The 15,615-nt window shown below is 40.0% G+C and overlaps 1 protein-coding gene across 1 annotated transcript in view; it reads left to right on the forward strand.

Annotated features, from left to right (window-relative positions):
* The first annotated feature begins 907 nt into the window (after positions 1 to 907).
* The window catches only part of LOC306657023 (uncharacterized protein), a 41,188-nt gene continuing 26,480 nt past the window's right edge, over positions 908 to 15,615 (forward strand). The window contains exons 1-4 of the mRNA XM_079132680.1: positions 908 to 988; positions 4,856 to 4,970; positions 5,613 to 5,953; positions 7,519 to 7,668. Of these exons, the coding sequence (XP_078988806.1) occupies positions 7,608 to 7,668 (61 nt within the window). The 5' untranslated portion in view covers positions 908 to 988; positions 4,856 to 4,970; positions 5,613 to 5,953; positions 7,519 to 7,607. The remainder of the gene's footprint in view (positions 989 to 4,855; positions 4,971 to 5,612; positions 5,954 to 7,518; positions 7,669 to 15,615) is intronic.

Below are 15,615 nucleotides of genomic sequence, written 5' to 3' on the forward strand. Positions count from 1 at the left end.
TTGCATCCCAGTACTGATTTTACCAGCACTATGACCTTGGGCATGGCATTCTGCTTTTGTCAGCGCAATGGTGAGCTCATCACGCGATAATCAGCAGAAATATACCAATGGATTGGAGCCCGATGGATGGTACAATTGAAGGTGCCTGGGATTTAGAGGAGAGACCCCAAGCAAGAAATGAATCTGCCACTGTCTAGTGAGTTGTGGGTGTTGTTTAAGCTCTGCGTGCATTCTTTTTTCCCCTTTTCCTTTTACTATTGGTCTGGAAATAGGCTCCTGGCAGGAATGTGGCAAAAATGAGAAATACTTTAAGTGAAGCACTAGAGGAGTGACAGACATGATGCAGGAGCTCAAATGGCAGCTCTTACACGTCTCATCATTACTGGGTGGATATGGGGAAGCTATTGCCTTCTGTTGTCATGCCTTCTCTCCCAGTTGTATGGATCAGTATTCCCAACTGGGGACATTTCTGCCTCTCGGGGACATTCAGTGATGTCTGCAGATACCTGTGGTTGTAGAATCGGAGCATGGCAGATGGAGGTTAGGGGCTGTACTAAACACTGCGGTGCCCAGGGCAGCCCTCCACCATGAAGAGCGGCCCGGCCGCAGCACTGATGTCGAGGAGTCGGCTGTAGAAGAAAACTCTGCAGCAATGCAGCGAGGAGAAGGAATGGTGACAGGTGAGATGAAGGAAAGGTTATTTTCCCCGGTTGAATGTGTAACCCTGGCTCATCAAGCACAGCTTTTCAGAGGCTCTGTCAGTGCAGAACAAACAGACTGGGTCAACCAGCAGAGCAGATGGCCTCTGGAACACTGCTGTTCCCTTTTCCTCTCCACATTTGATGAGGGATGGTGGCCTGTGTCTAGCAGCTTGCTGCCACTTATCCTTTTTGTTGTGGAACATGGCCCGAGGACTCTTTGTGGTCAACATTGCCTGGTGTGTAATCAAGACTTTGACCACTTCTTCTGAACTAAAAATTGCTGGTGAGTCAAGTCTGAGTGTATTTATAGAGACCAGGGGATGGGACTTTTAGAAGTGGGATAAGCTGAGCTTCTGGTTATGTCATTGGGAGAGAGAAGGCAGTGAAAACCCTGGACATGAGACAGAAAGACCTGGGTACAAATCTTAGCTCCCCAGTCACTGGCTGTCTGATCCTAAGATGTCCCTGAGCTTTTCTCTGAGACTTTGTTTCTTAAGTTTTAGAATTAGATACTTACTTCAGGTGGTTGATGTGAGGTTTAAGGACACAGTGCATTTGAAAATGCTTTTTAAATTGGTACATCTCTCAGCTAACATTATTATTACTCAGGTTGTACTAACAAACAATGATAGTGTTAATAAACAAAGTGTGATCACAAGATAAGATGATATTTTCCATATTAATATACATAAGTGCTTTCAGAATTTAGGTATCCAGCTGCATAGAGTTTTTTCTTTTCTTTTCTTTTTTTAAGAATACAGTTGTTCTATCTGAAGTATGAGTGGCAAAGATATTCTCCCACTCTGTAGGCTCTCTCTTCGCATTGCTGATAGTTTCCTTTGTTGAGAGAAAGCTATTTAGTTTGAATCTATCCCAGTTATTGATTCTTGCTTTTATTTCTTGTGCTATGGGAGTCCTGTAAGGAAGTCTGATCCTAAGCCAACAGGTGAAGATTTGGACGTACTTTTTCTTCTATAAGATGCAGGGTCTCTGGTCTGATTTCAAGGTCCTTGATCCATTGTGAGTTGAGTTTTGTGCAGGGTGACAGATAGGGGTTTAGTTTCATTCTGTTGCATATGGATTTCCAGTTTTCCCAGCACCATTTGTTGAAGAAGCTATCTTTTCTCCATTGCATATTTTTGGCACCTTTGTCTAGTATGAGAAAATTGTATTTATTTGGGTTTGTGTCCATGTCCTCTATTCTGTACCATTGATCTACCTGTCTATTTTGGTGCCAATACCATGCTGTTTTTGTTACTATTGCTTTGTAGTATAGATGAAGTTCTGGTATGGTGATACCCCCTGTTTCATTTTTCCTGCTAAGGATTGCTTTAGCTATTCTGGGTTTCTTATTCTTCCAGATGAATTTCATGATTGCTTGCTCTATTTCTGTGAGGTACGTCATTGGGATTTTAATTGGAATTGCATTGAATCTGTATAGCACTTTTGGTAGTATGGCCATTTTGACAATATTAATTCTGCCTATCCAAGAACATGGGAGATCTTTCCATCTTTTAAGGTCTTCCTTAATTTCTTTCTTCAATGTTTTGTAGTTTTCATTGTGGAGATCTTTTACCTCTTTGGTTAGATTAATGCCCAAGTATTTTATTTTTTTTGAGGCTATTGCAAATGGAGTTGTTTTCCTCATTTCCCTTTCAGCTGTTTCGTTGCTTGTGTATAAAAATGCTGTAGATTTATGTGTGTTGATTTTATAGCCTGCTATTTTGCTGAATTCATTGATGAGGTCTAGAAGTTTTCTGGAGGAGGTTTTTGGATCCTCTAAATATAGAATCATGTCATCCACAAATAGTGACAGCTTAAGTTCCTCTTTTCCTATTCGTATCCCTTTAATTTCTTTAGTCTGCCTAATTGCTCTGGCTAGAGTTTCGAGGACAATGTTGAATAGAAGTGGTGAAAGAGGACATCCCTGTCTTGTTCCCTTTTTTAAAGGGAATGGTTTCAGTTTTTCTCCATTAAGAATGATGTTGGCCATGGGCTTAGCATAAATAGCCTTTACAATGTTCAGGTATGTTCCTACTATCCCTATTTTTTCTAGTGTTTTCAGCATGAAGGGGTGTTGTATTTTGTCAAACGCTTTTTCTGCATCAATTGAAATAACCATATGATTCTTATCCTTAAGTCTATTGACATGATGGATTACGTTTATTGATTTACGAATGTTGAACCATCCTTGCATTCCAAGAATGAACCCCACTTGATCGTGGTGCACAATTTTCTTAATATGTTTTTGGATACGGTTTGGCAATATTTTGTTAAGGATCTTTGCATCTATATTCATCAAGGATATTGGTCTAAAATTTTCTTTCCTTGATGTGTCTTTTCCTGGTTTGGGAATGAGAGTGATATTAGCTTCATAGAATGAGTTCGGTAGGGTACTCTCCTTTTCTATTTCCTGGAATACTTTGAGAAGTATTGGAATGAGTTCTTCTTTGAAGGTCTTATAGAACTTGGCTGAGAATCCATCTGGTCCTGGGCTTTTCTTGGTTGGTAGATTTTTAATGGCTTCTTCTATTTCATTGCTTGATATTGATCTGTTTAAATCGTGTATGTCCTCCTGGTTCAGTTTGGGAGGAGCATATGTCTCTAGAAATTGGTCAATGAGAGCCTACAGAGTGGGAGAATATCTTTGCCACTCATACTTCAGATAGAGCACTAATTTCCAGAATATATAAAGAACACAAAAAACTCTACACCAAGAATACAAATACCCCAATCAACAAATGGGCTAAGGAAATGAACAGACACTTCACAGAAGAAGATGTACAAGCAATCAACAGATATATGAAGAAATGTTCAAAATCTTTAGTAATAAGAGAAATGCAAATCAAAACTACCCTAAGATTCCATCTCACCCCAATTAGAATGGCGATTATCAAGAACACAAGCAACAATAGGTGTTGGAGAGGATGTAGGGAAAAAGGTACACTCATATATTGCTGGTGGGACTGCAAATTAGTGCAGCCACTCTGGAAAGCAGTGTGGAGATTCCTTAGAAAACTTGGAATGGACCTACCATTTGATCCAGCTATCCCACTCCTCTGCCTATACCCAAAGGACTTAAAATCAGCATACTACAGAGATACAGCCACATCAATGTTCATAGCGGCTCAATTCACAATAGCCAGACTATGGAACCAACCTAGATGCACTTCAATTGATGAATGGATAAAGAAATTGTGGTATATATATACAATGGAATATTACTCAGCTATAAAGAATAATAAGATTATGGCATTTGCAGGCAAATGGATGAAATTGGAGAATATCTTGCTAAGTGAGATAAGCCAATCTCAAAAATCCAAAAGAGGAATGTTCTCACTGGTAAGTGGATGATGACACTTAATGGGAGGTGGGAGGGGGGCAAGAATGGAGGAAGAAGGGACTGTATAGAGGGAAAAGAGAGGTGGGAGGGGTGGGGGGAAGGAAAAAAATAACGGAATGAATCAAACATCATTACTCTATGTAAATATATGAATATGCAAATGGTATGCTATTACTCCATGTACAAACTGAAACAACATGCATCCCTTTTGTTTACAATAAAAATAAATTAAAAAAAAAAGAAAAATTAGAGGAGGAAAAATTATTAGGGGACTCAGGGTTACAGAGGTCTCAGTCTTTTGCCAATATGTCCCATTCCTTAGGACTTGGGATGAGGCAGAACATCATGGTGGAATGGTGTGGTGGATAAAAGTGACTCAGAACATGTTCAGAAAGAATAAGAGGAACTCTACTTTTGAGGGACAAAATATACAACCATCATCATGACCCCAATGACCCACCTCCTTAAACCACACCTTACCTGTTTTGTGTTACCAATCAGTTAATACATATCTGGGGATTATTTCACTGACTTGATTAATGCTCTCATAACCCTATCATTTTACGTCAAAACCTTCTTGCATTGTCTCACACATGAATTTTGAGGAACTCTCATATGTAAACCATCTCAAGTGGTGAATTATTTTTATTAATTTGCACATGTTGAAACAAATTTGCATCCCCTGACTTGAAGACCACTTGATTGTGGTGTATGGTCTTCTTAATATGGTTTAGAATAAAGATTACTAATGTTTTATTAAAGATTTTTGCATCTATGTTAAACAGGGAAAAAAAAACAAAAAAGAATACAGTTGTTGTTGTTTTGTTCAGTTCCTGGCACAAAGGTCAAAGAAGAACCACGGAGACAATGTTGGAGTTTTGAATGAAGGCTTTTCATCTTTTTCCTCTCTCTCTTACTCTGCAAAGGTAAAATATATGTGAAAGAGCCCAGATTTCAGATTAACTGGTTCTCAGAAAATAGGGAGAGCATGATTCATGTAGTTGAAATTATTATATGGTACTTCGCAATTCTGGTTATATACATTTGGGCCAGTTTTGACAAAAAAAGTTTTATCTCTTATTAAGATAAAGCTGAAAAACAACCTTTCACTTCCAGCTCTTGTGTTGTGCCTGCATGGCTTGTCTTAGAATAGAAAACTTTTCGTTTATGGCTTATCTCTTGAAGTAAAAGTCTTGAGAACATCAACTTCTTCTGGGTCATGGTTGGCATTGCTCCTTGTAAGTTAGGCCAAATTTTACTATTTTTACTTGGTAGACATTCAATACATATTTGTAGAAGAGCAGGAAGATGAGAGATAATGAATGTGACATGGTTATCAGAATGCCTAGTTCATAGTAGGTGCTCAATTAAAAAACTGCTTGGATTTGGATTTGTAAATGACAAGGTTCTATGAGTGAGGATATCAAAAGGAATGTGCTGAGAATTCTGAAGAAGTCATTAAAGAGAAATATTCTAGGTGTTCCTATAAATGTCTTCACTTTCTTGATAAAAAGGAACAGATATTGATGGAACTATCTCTGCTTTCCTTATTCTTATGTTGAACACAGATATGATGCTCAAAATTGTGGCACGAAGTGACAGTGATAGGACAAAAAGCCACATGTCAAAGATGGTTGATAGAAAGCTCACAGGAGCATAAAGGATCCAGCATGTCAGTCCTACACTGTTGACCTCCTGGCTCATGGATACATGACTCTGATTTGCAGATGAGTGAGACAAGAACCACAGAGGTCATCTAACAACCACTTGTGGGGACTCTTAATACCTCCGAAACATCTGCATGCTGATCAAATCCAGGAATGTGGTTCCCAGATCCCACAGTGTAAATGCCACTGCAGAGTTGTGCAATAAGGCAGCCCAAACCACAGGAGCCACATCAATGAGGGAGGTAATGATCTTACTTTACAATGTGTGTGTAAGGACGGAATGAGGGAGGAATCAGAATCTGTGCTGGTTGTGTAAAGCCAAACACAACAGGAAAGGTATAACTCAATAGTATGGCAGTTTAAAGCGATGATAGATAGGAGGTGGGAGGGGAAAGCATCAGAAAAGGCTTTGTACAGAAGGTGGTACTTAATGTAGAATTTGAAAGAAAGCTAGAACCTGTGTGCATAGGTACTGACTGGTGAAAATGGAATAAGACTTTATTTCGTACAGGTCATGTATGGGCACATAGCTTCTGTTTCATTTAAACCTCATTGAAACAAGTTCATGAGTCTTGTCTCACAGATAGAAGAAACTGGAAGAGAGAGGTAAAGATCTTGCCCGAGGCCTTACAGCTAATAACAGGGGACACAGGACTTAAAAGCAGATCTATTTGCTGTTAAAACCCATGCTCCTTTCTAGGTTCCTATGGAAATAACATTAGGCAGGGGAGAAGGACACTGTGTATGCTCTGAGGAGGAAACTACTGCTACCTACTCCATAATTTGGTTTGAAGATTTACTCATCTAGCCCTCCTGGCAAGATCCCAAAGTGGCAGGATTGCCCTCCCTTCATGGAGACCTTGTGCCACCTTACACAGATGGCAGTGATTGTGCCACCTGGTTTGGGTCCAGGCGTGGCCAACTTCAGGGCCATTTACCTTCCTCTTATGCCTGTGCCACAGGAATCTAGAGATATAGGACCGTCGAGCATCCGGGCGGCAGTAGGTTCTGCTAGAGGAGTAGTGGATCCAATTTAAGCATAAAGCCCGGGCTGGGAGCCGACCTCAGCAGTGACTCCCTTCTCGCCTCTGATTTTCTTTATGGACGGGGCTCTCTGACCCGCAGGCTCTCCCCTCTGGAAGGCAGATCCTGAGGCAATGCCTTGTGTTCTGGTCTTTATTTGAGGAAAAGACCACAGAGAACATGAGTTGGCAGGGGGTGGGGGGCACGGGCGAAAAGGGAAAGGAGGGGGATCCTACAGTGGCATGATCTTGAGTTGTCACTGCTTTGAGGAACTGGCGCTCAGCTTTCCCAGGGACCCTCTGTGGAGTGGTGGGGAATGCACCTCAGGCTTGTCTGATCAAGGACAGAGGAAGGTGGCCTTGTCCGCCAGGCCATCGCCCCCGCCCCCCCCCCCCCCCCCCCCCCCGTGGGTTAACTCCCTCTGTCTTCCAGGCAGGATCCTACAGGTCCCTTTCACTGTGTCCGAGATAGGTGGTGCAACTGAGGTGCACAGTGGTGATCGAAGTGGCAGGGCAGCTGTAAAACTTGGGCTGCAAGGGTGTCAAGTGGGGGCCAGAGGTATGGGAATACGAGACACAGACCAGAATCTTGCTCCATTCTGAAGCAAGATTCAGCTGTTAAGGTCTGACGACGTTTCTTGTCTGATCAGTTTCATGATGTCAAATTATGAAATTCCATATAAATAGAATCGTACAACATGTGGTCTTTGTGTCTGACTTCTTTTACTTAGCAGAGTTGTTTCACGGTTGAAAAACATCAATTTCAAAAGGAATATTTTTTGCAGCAATTCCTCGGTCCTGTTGGAATTTAGAAAGCGGATCGGCCCCCGGAGATGTCACTGCTTGCAGAACAGCGGCCCCTGGTGGACTGCAGATGAAGTCCGCGGGCTCAACGGCACAAACGTTTGCCAGCCACCCCGTCCTGTTTGAGAAAGGTAAGGGAATTGTTTTAAAAAGCCAAAAGAATTTGAAAAATCAAATTTGACTTGTCTATACTACTGAAAATCTACTAAAACAAGATTGCTAGGGGAAAAACCTGTCGGCAGTGTTAGCAATTGCTGATCATCACGCTCTGTTTTACACGGGGTCTGTAAGGTTGAGATAAGTACATGGGGCCATTTGCATTGCTCACAATTACTCCAGCAGGATTTGATGTCCTTTCAGGTTAGCCCCAGTGAAATAGCAAGTGCATTTGGAGAAATCCATACTTAAAGTTATGTTAAATGCCTATAAATTAAACCTAAATGCAGTTGTGCTATTACTCTGGCTATTAGTAGCAATCAAGCGTTTAAGTCCTGAAAATTGCCCCATCAAAATTCAAATCTATGGCTAACAAGATAATAAAGAAGAAGCATATTCTTATGTTAATAAGGCTTTATTGGACCTGTCCTCCCCAGTGAGACATGTTAAATAGATCTTTGACCAAATATTTGTTCCCATTATTTAGTTTCTCTACTACTTCAGCTCTAGCACTTTCCAAGGCATATTTTCTTCTCCTGATGTAAAATGGACTCAGTGCACCCAAAGAGAGGTGTCTAGAAAGAAATTTTGTCAAGAGCAGGTGGGAAGCTAATGTTCACTAATGGAACCAGAACCTCCTTGGAGAATGCTTCTGTGACTCCTGGAACTTCTTTTCAGCAGTGAATACATTGGCAATTAATTATTTACCATTTGGGTTCTTCCTTCCTTGTATCTGGCCTAAGAGTTGAGCTGAATTTATGTACACACTGTGTTTCTGAAGCCCAAGAGAAGGCCTACCATGTAGGAAATGGCTCGGTCATTATTTTTGAATTACATGAAAAGCATGGTTTTATTTCAGACTTTATGACTCATGCTTTGGTCTTAGTGCGCGAAGTTCTTATGAAAATCAGATGAGATCATATGTTTTACCATAGTATTTTTAAGAAGTAAATTTTCATAAATGTGACTTATTAGAACCAATGGTAATAAGTAGCCATCTGCAGTCTTTGGTTTGAGTCTATTAAGTGCCCACTGTATGCCAGGTATAGGGATAGACATTCTTCAGGAGCATTAGAAAACTTCAGAGCAGCCCAGGTTCAATGAGATGGAGGGGGTGGGGATAATACAAAAATGAAAATGAGCGTTTTAGGTCAGCTAATCAAACACTTAATTGTGGGTATGACAATGAGCAATCTACTATGTGAAGGAGATCCTGCTGATAGGGCTGAACATCAACCTTAGAATGAGATAAGATGGACTTTGTCCTTTACTAGTCAAAAAGAGAAAAAGGGATAATGTCGTACTGCTAGTCAGACTTTCTCACTGAATTGCATATAACAGGTGGGAAGAGTTTTAAAAATATTCCCAGTTCTCTGAGATTGTGTGGCTACAAACAGCCAGTAAGAATTTTGAAATCACTTTGGAGTACTGGGCCTTATCCCAAATATCGGATACATTTTGCATTCCTGAATCTTAATATACCCCCTTGCCTTGTGCTATATACAGAAAATACTTCTTATTCAAAATCTGAATGTAATTGATATTCCAGGAAGCCTGCTGCACTATTAGTAACCGTGGGAAACTACCTTGCCCAGCTGAGAAACTGGGAACCCCAGAGGGAGAATCATGGAGTCAGACCACTCAATCAGAAATGGACTAGCAGAAATGGATCTGCTTTTGTTTTAGGTACGCATGTTCCACGTGTGAAGGGCAGCACATCCTCTTCATTTAATTTTATTTATTACAAGCCTAGAAGACTTGGAAATCTGCCGTCACTGTGGGATTTTGAAATAAAATCTCAGCATTCCTGTTTCTAGACTATTTTGATGAAATTTTCTATGGCAATAATGTATTAAGTATTTTACATATTATATATTCTACTGTAATAAAAACAAAATAAAACAAATTTTATTGAATATGAATCCTTCAAGTACTCCAAGAAGGAAGAAATGTAGAAGCCAAGGGTTCACAGTTGATAGAAGGCAGAACCATAACGTCAATTAGTCCAAGGATTTGGAATTTAATTCTAGTGTTTTCCCCATTCATTTTCTTGAAACCCAAGTTATGAACATAAAATGTTATTTATTTATTTATTTATATTATTTATTTATTTTAATTAAAAATCATAAATTTACATAGGGCAATCTTGTTTGATTCATTGTTATTTTTTCCATTCCACCCCACCCCTCCCACCCCTCTTTTCCCTCTATACAGTCCTTCCTTCCTCCATTCTTACCACCCTCCTTATCCCTAACCCTAAACCTAACCCTATCCCTAACGCTAACCCCTCCTACCACCCCTTATATGTCCTCATCTGCTTATCAGCGAGATCATTTGTCCTTTAGTTTTTTGAGATTGGCTTATCTCACTTAGCATGATATTCTCCAATTTCATCCATTTGCCTATAAATGCCATAATTTTATCATTCTTCATGGCAGAGTAATATTCCATTGTATATATATGCCACAGTTTCTTTATCCATTCATCAACTGAAGGGCATCTAGGTTGGTTCCACAATCTGGCTATAGTGAATTGAGCAGCTATGAACATTGATGTGGCTGTATCTCTGTAGTATGCTGATTTTAAGTCCTTGGGGTATAGGCCAAGGAGTGGAATAGCTGGGTCAAATGGTGGTTCCATTCCAAGCTTTCTGAGGAATCTCCATACTGCTTTCCAGAGTGGCTGCACTAATTTGCAACCCCACCAGCAATGTATGAGTGTACCTTTTTCCCCACATCCTCGCCAACACCTATTGTTGCTTGTATTCTTGATAATCGCCATTCTAATTGGGGTGAGATGAAATCTTAGGGTAGTTTTGATTTGCATTTCTCTTATTACTAAAGATGTTGAACATTTCTTCATATATCTGTTGATTACTTGTACATCTTCTTCTGTGAAGTGTCTGTTCATTTCCTTAGCCCATTTGTTGATTGGGTTATTTGTATTCTTGGTGTAGAGTTTTTTTGAGTTCTTTATAGATTCTGGAAATTAGTGCTCTATCTGAAGTATGAGTGGCAAAGATATTCTCCCACTCTGTAGGCTCTCTCTTCACATTACTGATAGTTTCCTTTACTGAGAAATAGCTTTTTAGTTTGAATCTATCCCAGTGGTTGATTCTAGCTATTATTTCTTGTGCTATGGGAGTCCTGTTAAGGAAGACTGATCCTAAGCCAACAAGTTGAAGGTTTGGACCTACTTTTTCTTCTATAAGATGCAGGGTCTCTGGTCTGATTCCAAGGTCCTTGATCCATTTTGAGTTGAGTTTTGTGCAGGGTGAGAGATAGGGATTTAGTTTCATTCTGTTGCATATGGATTTCCAGTTTTCCCAGCACCATTTGTTGAAGAGGCTATCTTTTCTCCATTGCATATTTTTGGCACCTTTGTCTAGTATGAGAAAATTGTATTTATTTGGGTTTGTGTCCATGTCCTTTATTCTGTACTATCGATCTACCTGTCTATTTTGGTACCAATACCATGCCGTTTTTGTTACTATTGCTTTGTAATAGAGTTGAAGATCTGGTATTGCGATACCCCCTGCATCGCTTTTTCTAATGAGGATTGCTTTAGCTATTCTGGGTTTCTTATTCTTCCAAATGAATTTCATGATTGCTTGCTCTATTTCTGTAAGGTACATCATTGGGATTATAATTGGAATTGCATTGAATCTGTATAGCACTTTTGGTAGTATGGCCATTTTGACAATATTAATTGTGCCTATCGAAGAACATGGGAGATCTTCCATCTTATAAGGTTTTCTTTAATTTCTTTCTTTAGTGTTCTGTAGTTCTCATTGTAGAGGTCTTTCACCTCTTTTGTGAGATTGATTCCCAAGTATTTTATTTTTTTCGAGGCTATTATGAATGGGGTAGTTTTCCTAATTTCTCTTTCTGAAGATTCATCACTTATGTATAAAAATGCATTGGATTTATAAGCATTGATCTTATAACCTGCTACTTTACTGAATTCACTTATGAGTTCTAAGAGTTTTCTGGTGGAATTTCCAGGTTCCTCTAAATATATAATCATGTCATCAGTGAACAGGGATAGTTTGAGTTCCTCTTTTCCAATTCGTATCCCTTTAATTTCTTTGGTTTGTCTAATTGCTCTGGCTAGAGTCTCAAGAACAATGTTGAATAGAAGTGGGGAAAGAGGGCATCCCTGTCTTATTCCAGTTTTTAGGGGAAATGCTTTCAGTTTTTCACCATTTAGAATGATATTGGACATGGGCTTAGCATAGATGGCCTTTACAATGTTAAGGAATGTTCCCACTACCCCAATTTTCTCTAGTGGTTTGAGCATGAAGGGATGCTGTATTTTATCGAATGCTTTTTCCGCATCTATTGAAATAATCATGTGATTCTTAACTTTTAGTCTGTTGATATGGTGAATGACATTTATTGATTTCCGGATGTTGAACCAACCTTGCATCCCTGGGATAAAACCCACTTGATCCTGGTGCACTATCTTTTAAATATATTTTTGTATGCAATTTGCTAAAATTTTGTTGAGAATTTTTGCATCGATGTTCATTAAGGATATTGGTCTGAAATTTTCTTTCCTTGATGTGTCTCTGTCTGGTTTAGGTATCAGGGTGATATTGACTTCATAGAATATCAATAAGGGAGGGTTCCCTCCTCTTCTATTTTATGGAATACTTTGAGAAGTATTGGAATGAGCTCTTCTTTAAAGGTTTTGTAGAACTCGGCTGAGAATCCATCTGGTCCTGGACTTTTCTTTGTTGGTAGGCTTTTGATGACCTCTTCTATTTCATTGCTTGAAATTGATTTTTTTAAGTTGTGTATGTCCTCCTCGATCAGTTTAGGTAATTCATATGTCTCTAGAAACTTGTTGATGTCTTCAAGGTTTTCTGTTCTGTTGGAGTATAGATTTTCAAAACTGCTTCTAATTATGTTTTGTATTTCACTCCTGTCTGTTGTGATATTTCCTTGTTCATTCTGAATTTTAGTAATTTGAGTTTTCTCCCTCTTTCTCTTTGTGTTAGTGAGATCTATGGTTTCTTTATTCAATTTTTGTTTGGACGATCTATCCAGCGGTGAGAGAGGTGTGTTAAAATTGCCTAGTATTATCTTGTTGTGGTCTATTTGATTTCTGGAATTGAGAAGGATTTGTTTGACGTACATGGATGAGCCAATGTTCTGGATTGAAAACTCTGCTGATATTCTTATTGGTTTTCCCCTGAATGTAATTTGATTCTTTTCTCTCATGGCCTTTAAAATTCTGTCTTTATTTTGTATGTTAGGTATTTTCATAATAATGTGCCTTGGTGTGGGTCTGTTGTAATTTTGTATATTTGGAGTCCTATAAATCTCTTGTACTTGGTTTTCCATTTCATTGTTCAGATTTGGGAAATTTTCTGATATTATTTCATTGAATAGATTGTTCATTCCTTTAGTTTGTTTCTCTCAGCCTTCCTCAGTCCCAATAATTCTTAAATTTGGTCTTTTCATGATATCCCATAATTCTTGTAGATTCTGTTCATGATTTCTTACCATCTTTTCTGTTTGGTCAACTTTGTTTTCAAGATTAAATATTTTATCTTCAATATGTGAGGTTCTGTCTTCCAGGTGTTCTATCCTATTGGTTATGCTTTCTATGGAGTTTTTAACTTGGTTTACTGTTTCCTTCAAGGATTTCTGTTTGGTTTTTTTTCAATATCTCCAGCTCTTTATTGAAATGATCTCTTGCTTCCCGTATTTGCTTCTTTAACTATTGATTGGTGCGATCATTTAATGCCTGCATTTGGTCTTTCATCTCCTCCTTCAATGCCTACATTTGCTCTTTCATCTCCTTGTTTGCTTCCCTGATTGTTTTAATTATGTACATTCTGAACTCCCTTTCTGACATTTCTTCTGCTGTGCTGTCATTGGGTTTTATTGATATAGTGTCTGGTTTGTTTGGGACATTTTCTTCCCTTGTTTTCTCATATTGGTCAGATGTCAGTGGGACTTTGTGATATTGCAGAATTCTTCTATTGGCTTATATTGTCCCTGTAGATTTCCAGTGTAACACCTTCCTGCCTTCAGTAGCCTGAAGTCTTGGAGTAACTTGATAATGCAGTGCTTCCAAGGAAAGCTGCCCCTAGCCTGCTACTGGTTCCAGGGCTTGGAGCTGGCTCTGTGTGGAAAGGCTCTCATTGGGGGGTCTGCTTTGAGAAGCTAGCCTGGAAAGGCACTTCCTGCCGGAGGGGGCCGGACTGCGGGCTGCTTGGGGAAGTCCCTGGCTGCCCTGTACTGGTCCTTAAAGCAACCTGTGGGCAGGAACTCGCCGCCCTGGTTCAGGGACTTGAAGCTTGGTTCTGTGCAGAAAGGCTCTCACTGGGGGGCCTGCTCTGAGATGCTGGAGAATCTGGCTCTGTGAGAGGAGCCCACAGCCGGAGTGCGCAGGGCTGCCTGGGGAAGACTGTAGCTGCCGTACCCTACTCTAATAAGCCACTGGAATCCGGGCCTGCCGCCCAGGCAGCGCTTCACCGGGTGGGGGAGACTCACCCCGTGGCTCTATTTTAGTCCAAGTCTTTCAATGCCTCCCCTTCTTGACTGGAACTACTGGCGATGCAGTCACCCTCTAGTCTGCCATCTTGGATCGCCATAAAATTTTATTTAAAAGGTGGTTAGATCAAAGGTAGTTTGTTTAGCAGTGACTTTTATGAATAAGGATGCTCTTACAGGCTCCCCAAATTCCCTGAATGACTTCCCAGGGTTCAGGAAAGGCAATCAGGTTTGCTTTGCCCTCATGCCCCTGACTCCCTACCCAACCTCCATTGTTCTGTGAGGTCCCTGGTGATGTTCCAATGTCACCTTTCTCTCAAACTCACCTACCTGATCTCTCTGCAGCATTTGAATTGCATCCTCTGACTTTTTAAAGCCTTTCTGGGATTCGTGTGAAAAAGTCATGGGAGACGCCATATCTCCAAAGAAAGGTTCTAGGAGTTCCCAGAGAGAAGGGGAACCCTGACTAGGACCAGCGGGGTTCTTGGCCTATGTGATGGAAATGAATTTCAGGATGAGCCGAAGACATAGATAGAAATGTATTAGAGAAAGTACAGGACTGGGGTTGTAGCTCAGTGGTAGAGCTCTTGCCTAGCATGAGTGATGTGCTGGGTTTGATTCTCAGCACTGCATATAAATAAAATAATGGTTCACTGACAACTAAAAAAAAAATTAATAAAAATAAAATTATTAAAAAAAGAAAGTAGATAGGTAGTCAAGGGAGAATGGGGGCAACCTCAAGAGAGACACCTTTGGGATGAAGCAAGGAAAATGCATTCAAGGAGAATCTCCAAAGGGAGAGACTGTTACCCTTTGGTGTGGGGTGTTAACATTCATAGAGGGCCAGTGTTAGAGGCTGGACGAGGGTGGAGCTACACAATTTTGTGCCTGTTTCCTCTGCACTTGAGCATTTCTCTCATTTTACAAGGGTGCAGACCAAGGGCATGTCATTCAGGAGTTACTATTCCTGAGTGCTTTCTACATTTCAGTGGTTTTACGGGTACTTCCTTTGAGACTCAGTATCTTTCCCTTTATTCTCAAATTATCTCAAGAGCGCACTTTGGTTTCTTCTAATTTCTTCTTTTACTATTGTCGAGTTTTCTTCTTACTCTTTCCCTCTCAATGTGGGCGGCCCCTCCCCGTTTTGATTTTTAGCAGTTTGATCTTCCCTCTTTACCTTTGTCCCTGGGCAAGAGAATTCTGCTTTACTTTCAAGGACTGCTAATGTCGCATCTGACGCTAACATATGCCTCAATGGACTAGGCTGCAGCCCTAAACCCTGAACCCCTCTCTAGCTCCGTGTTCTATTTTTTTTTAATTTTTAAAATTTGTTCTAATTAATTGTACATGACAGCAGAATGCATTTATGAATTTCAATAAATCATACATAAATGGAGTGTAATTTCCCATTTTTCT

Source organism: Sciurus vulgaris, assembly GCF_902686455.1.
Source record: "Sciurus vulgaris genome assembly, chromosome: 1".
NCBI lineage: Eukaryota > Metazoa > Chordata > Mammalia > Rodentia > Sciuridae > Sciurus > Sciurus vulgaris.